Source organism: Scatophagus argus, chromosome 10 (genome assembly GCF_020382885.2).
Source record: "Scatophagus argus isolate fScaArg1 chromosome 10, fScaArg1.pri, whole genome shotgun sequence".
Taxonomy (NCBI): Eukaryota; Metazoa; Chordata; class Actinopteri; family Scatophagidae; genus Scatophagus; species Scatophagus argus.
In genome coordinates this window covers 13,710,325-13,724,023 of record NC_058502.1, presented here as the reverse complement: position 1 = coordinate 13,724,023, position 13,699 = coordinate 13,710,325, and the positions used below count along the sequence as shown (strand labels likewise).

General features: G+C 39.6%; 1 protein-coding gene across 1 annotated transcript in view; it reads right to left on the bottom strand.

The window, feature by feature from the left end:
* The window catches only part of LOC124065712 (collagen alpha-1(XIX) chain), a 95,575-nt gene that overhangs the window by 58,352 nt on the left and 23,524 nt on the right, over positions 1–13,699 (bottom strand). The window contains exons 12-16 of the mRNA XM_046401362.1: positions 8,060–8,122; positions 6,222–6,257; positions 4,477–4,506; positions 4,337–4,363; positions 3,755–3,808 (exon numbers count right to left, since the gene is read on the bottom strand). Coding sequence (XP_046257318.1) covers positions 3,755–3,808; positions 4,337–4,363; positions 4,477–4,506; positions 6,222–6,257; positions 8,060–8,122 — 210 coding nt within the window. The remainder of the gene's footprint in view (positions 1–3,754; positions 3,809–4,336; positions 4,364–4,476; positions 4,507–6,221; positions 6,258–8,059; positions 8,123–13,699) is intronic.

Here is a 13,699-nt window from a genome sequence, read left to right as displayed (position 1 = left end):
AAAACAAACAGTGCACAAAAATGATATTTATGAATGTTTATTCCTGCAGGCTTAATTATGGAAGTGCAATTGACTGACTCTTAAAACTGAAGACACATAGTTTTTAACTATTTTGGATATTATAAACTAAAAGTAAAATACAGTTTAATGGCAAAAATATTTTGACATAACACTTACAATATGTGATCTGTTGCGAATGGAGTGAATATGGCCAGAACTATTATCCCAGTCCGCCCTTGCTGAGCTGTAACTCACCAGCTACTAATCGATATAATTTGCCAAATATGCCAACTACTTCACTCTCTGAGCAAAATAAGTAAATAAATAACCAAGTAATTAGATTTGAATAAATAAACCAATAAGAGGATGTGCACTGCATAATTCATTTGAAGAGAATGCATCCATAGACAGAGCAGTTGCACTGTTCTGCTCCCTCTAGGGCTTGCTGAAGTTTCATCATCTCTGCACTAGCTCAGCTATGTCTAATAAGAACAAACACTGTGAGGCACATCTGTCACACGTGTGCATTTTCCAACGCAGGACACAAGGAATCATTGGCACAGTAGTGGCACTCTGTTGATTAAAGGGGATTTGAAATGCTTTGTATTAATATTATTTTGATTCTACAAAATAGAAAAAAAATAACACATCGCTAATAACAAATTTGATTTAAAACGCTTATCCAATGGTCCCAGATTACTTGATTAGAGCAAATGTCTGTCCTGTGTGATGCCATCACTGGCAAACCAAAAGAAACAACACTGTACAGTGACTTATATTTGGCAAGGACTTATTTTTCTATACAGGTACATTTACACAGTTAATAAGGCTTAATGTGGTGGATTAAAACTCCAAGACCCACCTTGTAATGGGGGATTTCTTAAGGTGATTATTTATTAATCCACAAGAACCTACAACTACAGATGGGATGAAACCCATGTCTGCACTGAACCCACTCATAACCCAGTGCCAGCAACTGAAGCACAGTATGCTGGGAAGACTTGGCATAAACATAAATAAACCAAGTCTGAATTGACCAAGCGTAGGTTTTCACTCTTATTTTGAGCAGGCAAAATTACATCATTTGGTAATTTTGCAATGCTTTCTGCCACAAAATCCCACATCACTTTTGTATGCACACAAGACTTTTATTATACAGTCCCTCATATTTGTAGATGGGTGCCAGGCAGGCAGTTCTCTGCTTTGCATGCTGCATGAACATGGCTAAGACTTGGCTTACAAATGACTATGCTGAAAACTCTAAAATTCCAAGGTTGTTCCCTTTAGCATGTATGCCTTTTGCCTCTATGACCTGTGCAGGACAGAGACATTCTAGGATGGCAACACAGAGCTTAGCACATCATTACTGCACTTGATGAAAATTTTACCACACTACCATTAGCAAGGGGGACATATCTTTTTTACTGGTACTCCCCATCTTCTTTTTGATCTGTGTAATGTGCCACTGAATCCCAAAGTCCTACTCTTTGCCGGCCACTCTGTGTCAATGCCATCCATAATAGATAAAACCAAGCCATTCACATTACTATTAATGGCAATGTGTAATGTGGGGGCAATACATTCCCATAATTTCCTAGACATGGTTGGACTGGCCCTTACCTCCATCCTGACAAACTGAACTAGTCATCCATCAAGGTAATAAGATAAAATCAAGATTCTGTGAATGTTAGACATGGGGTCACAGGAGGGGGCTGTGTGACTGCCCTTGATATGCTCTCTTGCATATGTTGCTTTAAGCTTCAGAGGAGGATCAGTGCAAATGGCATCATTCTTTTTTTCTAAAATGTCCTCCACATCTCCTTGAAGTAAATCTAAATAGCTTAGAGTACTTGTATTTTCCTCAACAATAAATTGAAGTAGACAGTGTGAAAGATGGTCTGGCTTGAATCTAAGGGCTTGTGAAAGCTTTCCACTCCTGGCTATTATATGAAGGTTGCAGAATGGTCAGTCTACGTCAAGATATTCTGCATCATTTGTGCAGCATCCGTGGCTCTTAGTGAAACCAGTTAGTTGCAAGCATGGACAAGAGTTGCTAATTGGGTGAGAGTCTCTTGCTGTATCAGCTGGCCACTAGCTAGGTCCTGATAATGATACATGTCCACCTTCCTAAAATAGGCTGTCAAGCTGCAGAAACACAGGTTGGTCAACAACTTCGAGGCCACATGTGACTCCTAGAGCTAAGAATAAGCAGGAACCTTAGCACATTAACAGTCACCATGAAGTCAGGCAGTCATCAAAGACAGCGTATTAATAGATCAGAACTGTGTCTTCAGCAACAACAACAGCAGCAGAAAGTCTGAAGTGACCAGTTTAAAGTCCTCAGGCAGTTCTACCTACAAAATCTTCAAAGAAATAACCAGTGCAAGAAATATTTCGGGTATATAGGAAACCAAGAAGCCACAACATCAAAAGCAGAGCGACTTTCTATTTCCTCAAAACCAATTATGATTGAGAGATTCATAATAAAACTGTATTTCAGAAGAAAAGTGCATACCATAATTGATGCCTCTGACTCTCGCTGCCTTTGACGCTCCATCCCTTCTTAAGTCAGGTAAGGCATAATACAACACCTAACTAATGAGGCAGAGAGACAACAGCACCGAAAAACAACAACAAAACAATCAAAAAACATCTGCACCAGGCTCTGAGCTCTGTTTGTTTGTTGACCATGAATATTTTCCCTGAAAATGGATGCCGTTACTTCACTGCATTGTGGGAAATGATCCACTGAGAAACACAACTGATGATAGGTTGTAAATTGTTAATGTTATTGGAACAAGTTTTGAGTTTGAATGTATCCGCACACAGAAGGGTGGAATTCTTGAGATACTTATGTCCAGATGTCTTGAGCATTGTGCATCATCTCATCAGCTCTTGCTTTATCTGAAAAGAACATTTGCCTGACCTACTTATGGTTGCTCCACGGCTCAACCTGCTTTATATTTTATAATTTGCTGCAGCAGAGCCAAATGTTTTCTTGCTGTTTTACGACCATTCTCTGTGAGACAAACAGAAATACTCAATCGTCTGAAGAGCCTATTTTTGATCACGGTGTCACAGGCGAAGGTATTCACACCGAGTCAATTAAGTGGCACACAAAAGGACACTCTCTCCACCTGTCCTTGGACACTGCCTTTCAGCTGTGATGTCAAGGAACAATAACATTCTTGCTGTTGGGAAATCTTCAGCCCACTGTTTACTCAATGTACATGTGAGAACACCCTGTGTGAATTAAAAGTAGCTGGATATACTGGGATTTTGCTTTAGTTTCCACAAAGAATGTTTATGCATAGAAAAAGTTACTTCTAATTTAGACATTGCAAATTGTGAAACATGTATTCCTAACTAACTAACAGTCAGAGGTGACAAATAAATAAATGTAATGGTGTTATCTTTCAGCTGTTTCAGTCATGGACATTGTCTCTATCCCAAATCAAGCTGGCCCTGTAGGAAACTGAATACTATCCAAAACATTCACCGACTGGGATTTAACCATGTGTGCTGCCAGTCATACTTTGAGTGTGTGTCACCCCACGAGCATGAAGCCCATTCATTAATTGTCATTCAACAAGCCCACACCTCCCCTTGTCTCTTTGCAGGTCCATAGATCATCTTCACCTCCCCAAAAAAAAAACAACCCCTCAGCTGCTGTTTGGCCTTTCCCCAGGCCGGGTCCTCACAGTCGGTACAACCATGAGCCAGGCCAACTGGTGGATTGTTTCTGTTTACTCACCCTTTTGCCCTCTTTGCCTGGTTCCCCTGGCTGACCTGGCACCCCAGCCAATCCCTGGGGAAAGGACATGTATCATAGTGAATTGGGTGCTACATTCATGTGCATTTGGAATTGCGGGGAGAGACTATGGCTTGCTTTTTGACTTGTGAAAAAAACAAAAAAAAAAAGATGCAAAATGCTCTCAGTAGACCAGTGGATAACTAGTGGCTTTATTACAGTGAGTGACTTAGTTAAAACTGCATGAATGGATAGAAGGTACAGCTGCAGTTTCCATTGTTACTCGTGAAGCGTTTCTAGGTGACTTCTCAGCAATCCCTTTAATAGGCAATTTGCTGCCTCGGTTGATCAGAGCTTCATTCCATTATCCTACGCAGTATCTTATGTTAATCAAGGTATATGCTGAGTTGTGACTTTGCTTTGAAGTTCTTGTGCTAGGATATGCTTATGGTGCTTCAATAATTGCCTGTTGAACCTAATAGCTGTGCTTGATTGCAGCGAATATGTTATGCGCACTTTGTCCAACAAGAAAAACAGATGAGAATGAGATACTATGCGTGCGGGGTGGTGATTATTTTTTTTTACCTTCTCGCCTTTGTCACCTCGAGGGCCCTGTGTGTGGAAAATAAAAGAAATATGTTGACAAAACAATAAGATACAGTAAAGAACTTAGAATGTTTAGATTTTTCCAGTTAAAACTAACTGTGTTAATGTAATTGAAGTACCTGATCCCCTTTGAGACATTCTTTTTCAGCCTAGGAATCAAACAATCAAAACATATTAGTCAGTATGAAAACAAGCTTTGCATGATTCATACACGATATAAAAATACATGTTTGCCAGTTACACGCAAGTGATTCAATTGGTCAGGAGGTCCTAGGACCTAGGTCATAATGACCTGCAGAGAAATAAGGCCATGACTATTACAACTCCACAGGCTCCCTGCTGGTCAGTGTCAGGAAAGGGCAGACAGAGTCGTCTACCCATCAGGCCAGAGTACAGGACACAAGGCCACATAAAACATCTCAGCTTTCAAACACAAGCAATTGGTGTCTTCTTTCATTTGGCATCCAAAAGTCAAAAAGCTGTTGACTTTTCTTAGAAACAGCTGCAGAAATGGATATTCACAAGGTATATCATCCTTGTCAGTCAAAGGCCTCATGCAAAGAACAAACAATAACCACAAAAACAAAAGTTTAACAAGGAAGCTGACAACCCTAAGATATTTGCAGCTGAATTTATAAAAGACTGACAGCTCTGATCTGCGACACCCTAAATAAAACATGCCTCAGTATCCCTGCTAATGAATCAATTATTCATGTACAACGGTACATCTTGTGTTGGCTTGTGAGCACAAGGTTTTGACCTTGCGTAACAAGCAAATCCTCTGGCAGTAAGTCCACAATACTTTAATAACTTCCTCCCAACATGTTCTGTTCATGCCCACCAACCAATTTACCAGCGTGACGTGAGAAAGTTTGGTAAAACCCTGTTCGATAGTCAGGGAAAGATTGTTATTTTGCTTGCCCTTATAAATGTAAAATTAGTATTACAGAGTAGTTAATGGATGGCGGCAGTGTTCTGTGAGTACTGCAGGCACTTTGGTGACATAAAAAGGGGCAAGCCAGGAGCAATAGGACACAGTTTTTGTAGCACTCCAGTGCTGATTAAAACTGGCAGGCTGATCCCCCTCATGATGAGGACATAATTAGCTAACCACCCATAGTATACCTTTAATCTCCAGTAGACATCAACTCGCAGGCTACAATGCATTGAAAGCATGTGTGTTTGAATCTGTGCCCACACAGTCATTATAGGTGTTGATAGATGACTATACAAGCATGTGTGATTATATATGTCTGCTGACATATGTACCTTCAGTTTATGTGTGCATTGGAATGAGTACATTTGTGAGTTATGTTTCCTGTGGATTTAACAGGACCATGGAAACAACACTGGTACAGCCAATCCAATTATAAGAACAAAATACAAAAAGTGTGGTGTAGTTCCTCCCGGGTGTCAGTGAAGTGGAGTCTGCAGGGACAGCCACCAACCCAATAAGCGCATGTCTCACCCATGCAGGATACAAGCAGTGACTACCTGTCAACCCTCACATCCAGAGGCTTGGAGCTCCTTTCTTCTCTGCCTGGCTGCTCATCCTTGTCCTTTTTTGGCCCAAGAAGGGATGCCCACTGAGCCCTGTCTATCTGCTACTTGTTTGACCCAATCCCATGTGGTGGTAATGTGACACAATGACTGCTCACCTGAGTGCTTCACTTTCCATCTCTGTGGGCCAGATGTTTTAACACTGTGTGAGTAGCGTCTAGTCGGCCAAAAGGCTGTGATATTTACAAAGCTCAGGTCTAGCCATTTCAGGTCACACCCGCATGAGTAACATTTCCAGCTCTTTTGAATGTTCTTACACGTACAGATCGCATAATGAGATGTAAATGAAACAGTGTGAACTTACAGGGAGCCCTGGAGCTCCAGGCAGACCCACATCCCCCTGTGAAGGAAGATAATAATTAGTGAAAGCTCCTAAAACTTCACTCAATAACATCTTGGTTAAGGCTAAATCAATACAAAATAGTTTTGACTTTTAAATATCTTGCCCTAAAGGCCAGCCAATATGTCTGTGATAAAAACTGAAGGTCAGGTAATACAAGATTTAGTGTGCATAGCAATAATATTTCAACATATGCACTATGTGCTATAGAAGACTTTGCTGGTATTTACAGTACGTCTTGAAATGAAACCTGTCTGATGACTTTCACAACTGGCAGGTGGGTTGGTGCTATTAAATGTGACAGGCCTTAAAATAAACACAGTCATACTATATCATGGAAAAGCTTTGCAGTATTAACAATGGACAAGTATGATCACATTGTTTGGTGACTGTGACATAAAGGCAGCCAGGAAAAGTCATATAAGGAAACAAGTAGATGTCTTTTGACACCAGTGTAACCTAATGTAAGCAATGATCTCACATGCCTTTTACTGCCTCTGTTGTTTTTGTCTTTTCAGATAAAACTCATGTATCGCACTCCTATATTTCGCATTTCTTTTTGCATTTCACCACAAACTTAACAGTACTTCATAAAGCACTGAGTCGAAAATCTGGATTTTACAACTGGCAGTCTCTTTTTATCAGATGTGGATGAAAGAAGAAAGGGCTTGTGGTTCACATCCATTTTGTTGTCTAAATGAATGTCACAGCTAAAATATGCCTGCTATAGGATATTCAGGGGACTCATTACTTCATGCTTCTAAATGTGCCTCCCTCTGTCAGTTTCAATACAAACAAATGTACTCTCCAACCCCACCCCATCCCCACCCTCCCATCCGGAAAATAGGATAAAATACCCTGTGATTCTCTGTTGTCTTCGCAGAAACACACAGACCTCATTATAACTTCAAGGCTGGCAGACAGAGCGTTGCACCTACAATTACGTGGTGAGTTCTTCCAAAAGACAACAACAACAACAAAAAAAGGCCCCACTACGGGTGGAAAAATAAAAGCGCGGGAAGATATGGCAACTAATTACAGGAAAAACATTTCATCTCATACATGGAAAATAATCCCACTGTGGGATGAAAAGAAAAGAAAAAACTTTAAAAAGACCAACATTTTCTGCACTGCAACAAGACTTAATCTAATTCATGTCAGGGATGTCAATGAATAAACTATAAAGGGGCTGCAGATAAGAACAAGGTTTAGCATCAAACTCCGCTGTAGCACTTCCAGCTGGTCTTATATTCCAGTCATAGCCTACAGTACAGGGAATAGCTACATAACTATTGGATTCCTAATATTTGAGACCGAATATCAAACATATTCTGAATCAACAGTACCTGTGAAGTGTCCACAAACAAAAAGGCAAGAGAATGCAAGCCACATTTTTGCTGTAGGCTTTAGTCCCATAAAAATACTGTTTAGAGAGGGCAAGATAAAGGGATTTCGATGGGTACGTCCATTACAAACAGCTACCCCTGTGAATATACAAATACTGTGCAAATATAGTGAGTAGAACATTTTCTCTAAGCCGGGACAAAATCTACTCTATATGACCATGAATAAGGTCTTTCTAAGTTATGATAGCAATAACAGTATTCTTTAGCTGGCCATGTTTGGAGTAGCAATCATAGCAGCACTTCAAACAGATGGGCAAACCCGTCATTGAGACTGAGATTACAGCTCATGAAAGTCAAGCAGATTCCCTGAAGTATCCATTTTCATTTAAAGAAGAAAAATGAAAACAATTATAGTGTAATTTTGTCTGGGCCAGTATGGGTGGCAGACTCACTCACTTTGTTTCCTTTGGGACCAACTGGACCAACTGGACCAACTGGCCCTGGGTCACCTTTCAGACCCTGGGAACAAAAATATACAACATATTGAAGTATATTTCTTTTAACTGACAATGATGGATTAAAATACTGTTAAACAGAATTTAACAACATGTGTTACTGTTTGTCAGTATGTTGACACTCAGTAGGCAAGTATGTTATGCAGGTGTGAGATTCTCATGCCTGTCACAACCAATCAGTGGGATAAGAGCAAATAAATAATGTCAATCATTAGACACTGCATGTACCAAAAGTTTGCTGAGAGATTTACAATCAGCTGGTTACACAGTGTTTACCCCCAACCCCTTCTCCTTTTTTCCTCTCGCTGCACTTAGGTTTAGCAAGGACTGTGATTGCCATTGCTTTTACACCTTGAAGCAGAGGACCTGGGGGCGGAACTGAACTACGCAAGCTCGGGGCAAAGTCAAGCCTCTCGGTGGTGAAAAGTGAAAGAAGAAGGACAGCTGAGATAAAGAGTGATAGCTGATGAATGAGGCTTGACACATATTGACAGGCTAAATTTGCAGCAAGCCTTGTTAGGTGTGACACATTTGGGCCAGTAGCAGCAACTCTTTGAAATAGGTTGGAGCCGGGGACAGGAAAGATGGGGAGCGTGAGCGGTCTGTAAAATGACTCAGAAATACAATAATTTGTCATGGTTAAATTTAGAGTTAGAAAGGCTATTAATAGTGAATTATATATCTGCAGAAGATGATTACCTACCTTTATCACATTAAGTCTGGCTCCACCAGAGACGTGACTAATTCATTGCCTGTTCCCTGCAAGCCTCATATTAAACACTACCATTCAGAAAACAGAAGCTCTCGTAATACTGGTGTAAAATAATTGCCTCTATGGTAACTCATACAGCTTGCCTAAAAGTTGCACTCATAGTGACATGATTGTGACATGATTTTATCAGATTGTATCTTTTTATGCGGGCACTCAGTGTCAATAATAGGGCAGCCGTCTCATAACTGTACATGAGAGCCCAATTCTTTATTCAAATCGACAGTGTAACCACTTTACTGAGGCAATTTAACACAATGGGATCCAGAAGCAGTTATTACCGAGCTACGGCAGAGACTAAAACGCATCAGCGTACAAGGCTCATCTGATAACAAGGATGTAAACAACTTCAGGTTCTGTCGATTGCCAAAGAAGATCTGAGCAATTCTGCCAGAAATTTTCTTCCACTTTTATAAAACTGACATTTCATCACGGTGAGAGGGGTTCTGTAATATAAACATGTTTTCTTATTGTGATGATTATCAGTAATTAAGTGGTCTTTCAGACCACAAGGTTGACATCTGGTCAAATTCAAAGCTTTGTGGTCATGAGCTAAAGGTAAATTCAAACTCATTTGTGGAACCACACACATTGTTCACTTCAGCCATGTAGAATGACATACATTAGCATCACCTAATAGATGAGAATCAATATGTTTTAAGAATCAATAATGTCACTCTGAGGCACCAACATAAAGAGAGACTCAAAAGAGAACAACTGTCACCTAGAGTCTAAAATGAGAATCATAAAGTCTTAACTTTGAGACAATTTGTTGCTAAACAGTAAAGATATGTGATATTGCTGGTCAAAAATCAATTAGTTCTTGATATTGTACAAACCTGCAGCTAAGGGCACAGGTGAGGATCAGTTTTTATATCAGTGGCTGTAAGTTGTACACACTGAGCAGGACTCTTTTTTCAGGCTAAATCCAACAACTTCTCCAGTAATACAGTAATACTGTTTACTAAAACTGAATCTACACTCGATATTGCTATGTTTTGTGACAGTCTCTCATTTCTTTAACTCTAAAGAGTTAATTGCATCTTATTTGAATTCATATGCTTGAAATTCATCTTAAATTGACCTACAGAAACACAGAAAATTCATTAAATCTAAGCTTACATTAGAATGTTCTAAATTATACTGGACAGTACAATTTGTATCTCCTAGAACAGCATGTTCTGTTTAGTACTGTCATATTTTAAAATTAGAATGACTCCATTATACTATTACTATATAGGGCTTTGTTAGAAGTCATGAATATTTAAGGTAATGTCTTACATCACTGTTGCAAAATGAACTTCCCCTCAACCAGCATCCTCTCCCGCAGACTGCACACGAGACAATCTGTTTACAGAAGGGGCTGAGAGAGAGCTGCCATACTTCAAACTGAATAATGCAACTGGAATCGTGCAAGGTGGTGAGTTATTTTTCCCGTGGCACACGTCCCCATCAGAAACCAAATTCAGGTCAGTCAATCAAATAATCACTCTCTCAACACATGTTGAATGTGTGCAGCGTATTTTACAGCGAGCTTTTCGCATGCTGAGTTTAATCGGTGTGCCACAAAAAATGCTTTCTGCTGGTAAATATTTTAATTACAAGAGTCAACAGAGCAGTTTTACATAAAAGATCCAGAACCACTCAAGTTTGCCAGAGTCAGACAGTGTACCCCCTCCACTAATGCTCTGTGATGTGTCCTTGTTAATTTAGTGTGACACTAGACACTTTGGCGTTTTTCTGATAAAAACCTGGCTCAATAGCAGGGGTATTTCAGCTAATTACTGGACTGCAGTGTTTTTAGTGACAGGACCTGTGGAACTGCACAGCATCTGGGTTTGTCTCTGATGTATATACTAGTAAGCAGCAACCAATTAAAAGTGAGCCCTCACTGTTTTTGGCTAAGGTTTTTGACATTCTAGCTAATTTTGCATTAAATTTCACTAAGACACACACAAAAAGGAATTTATACAATTCTGCTCTAATTGTCTAATTGTCCTACATTCAGCACTGTACACTACGCCTTTGGAATGAATTCAGAGTTGCCACTTTGAATAATTTTTTTATGATGTGTGGTATTAGAGCACAAATAATTGCTTGTCAAAACAAAAACTATATACCATAATTTTATTTGGTCAAAAAGCTTTCATCAAATCTTTTTTGACAGAATAAAGAGAACTACAATGTTATTCTGTTGTAATGATATACTGTGTTAACTAACTTGCCTTTATTCGGTCCTTGCATAACAGAAAGAGCTTTTAATTTAATAAATGTCCTCTTTCAGAGAGCAGAAAATAAAACTTATGAATGATGATGCTTGCCCCAAACTCCTGGGCAAAAATGAAATATGTTTTTGTTACAACTTACTGGCTGTCAATGCTGCAAATGTATCAAATTTTGTAGTCAGAGTTATCTGCCACTTGTCATTGTGTCATACCGTGTCAGAACACGCTCTCAATAACTAGGCAATATCTCTAATGTTTAATAAAGGATCCTATATCAATGCCCAAATGTAGCTTTTAGCACAACAGTAACTCAGATGTTGATATAAGCTATGCTGTTTTAAAATTCTTAATTGACCAACACACAAATTATTCAGTCATGATATATGTTGATAATTGTCAAAAGGTTCTTATCTCTGAAGAGGGAAATAACTAATGACCCCTTCAGGGACCCCCTTTTTCTTCCCTTTTTAAAAAAATTATGTTACCTTACACACAGTAGCCTAGTTAAGATGCTTCAATTCTGTCTAATGGACTCAGTCTTGAGCCCACAGGTCCAATTCAGGAGCACAGTGACACGGAGGGAGCCGAAGACTCGAGGAGCTTGATACATTGTTAGCCTTTGTTGCAAGCCGTGGGCTTTGTTGCATTTACACGGAGGACGGAGGAGGGAGAAAGGGCTGGGAATAGGATGGTGCTGGCTGTGTGGCTGTCGTTCCTGCAGCACGAGGTCACAACACTATGGGGAGCTGTGTACACTCGCCTGCTAATTACACACACCACTGTGTCTCGTCACTCCTGTAGCGTTGGGGGCCACAGGACAATCTGGCAACTCCCCAGCACAAAACAGCTAAAGCAGGCAAATAAACAGTCAGAGAAGAGGGGAAGTACATTTGTAGTCTAATTACGTTTACTTGTACCTTTTACCAATCAAAAGCAGCTGCAGGTCAGTGCCCTTCTTTGACAGAAGGTAAAATAATTGCAAGGTTTAGTTACTATGCACAATTTAATCATCTCAAACTGGGTTTGGCCCATTGGGGAGATGCTAAATTAAAATTGTAGATGTATTAAGTATTCAGCACATTCTGGTGGGGAAGTGTTGTAATACTGAATGACAGGCCTTTAAAGCTCCATGGAACAAGATCTCCATGTAACATAGATATCTTGAGTGCTGGCCTACAAATGCCAGGGAGGTTACAGCAGGAAATGCCTTTTGTGACTTTCCATTTGCTCAGCGATACACCACCACGTACAGCGTGGCATAAGACTAATCATATTGACACTGAAACTAAAAACATAATTTATTAGCATGACTGCTACACTTAAATAATAATGCTAGTTTACCAAGGCAACCTAAACAAAGGGCCACTGTGTGAGGATATCAGAATACAGTACGCTGTCAGAGATCCTCTAGTGCAGAGGATATCATGTTCTATCAGTGCTGTGTGACTCCTTTTTCTATGACACTTCACTCTTCAACTGAACGCCATGTATCCACAAATGTAACTTGGATTACCTACAAGATAAGACGTCGAGCATTCCTTCTGTCCCGCAGGACGTGTATCTGCAAAACGATACCAGATCACATGCTCATACAGAGAATTCTGGCTTCTCAGGTGTCTACTCAAGCCTTAAATAACATACTAGCTTTAAAAATGGAATATGAGCTAATAGCAGTAAAGGGACAGAGAAGGTATTAGAGTCGGTAGTTGGAGTAAATAGGTTCACTGGAATTATCAAGCAAAGTTTTGAATTTGTTTACAATCAGTAGTAACCTACATCTTTCCTGCTGTTCTTATTGTCTTCTTTTTTCAGTATTGAGGCAACTGAGACATAATCAGAATGAACCAACTGAGTCAACTACCACAGATGCAACAGTATCTGGCAGTATTATTATATTAAACATGAATAATGTATATGACCACATGATCTACAGTTTTATAGACCTAAAGGCATGCAATAGCCAAATTTCTGTGCATTATCTACATTATAGTCCTACAACATCTGCAGTCTACATCATGCAAATAATATCTTTTGGGCTTTTAAGTCTCTTAGGCCTTATTGCTATAGGTGATAAAATGTGTAAGAAGGGGCAGTCTTACTTAGCTTATGAGGCTCAACTTGATCTCACTTACAGAGACACTAGGCAGACTGGTTTTAACCCATTAATCCTGTAGTGCTGGATGCTCACTGATGAGACATAGAGCTAGGTGACCTCATATCTTTTATTCCATGTCCCGCCTTCATATTAATCTAAATCAAATACAGGGGTTAGGCCAAGAAATCAAATAAATCACAGAAAACAGCACGGCTGTGGGAAAGACTAATAATGAACATCCCATCACAGCCTGATTTATGCTGTAATTTCACAGGTAGGGAGATCGTGTTACGTCTTAGATTTTCTTGGTTTCCACAGAATTTCCAAGAAAACCTAATGTATCGAATCAATTGTGATAAATGGCTGATACCTCTGTTGGGATTATTATCTTGAAACCAGCAAAGGGGAGTTAAAATCAGTTAAATCTCTCCGTTTGAAAGTTGCTGCAGTCAAATATTTTTATATTAACAATGGATCACGTTACTCCTTATG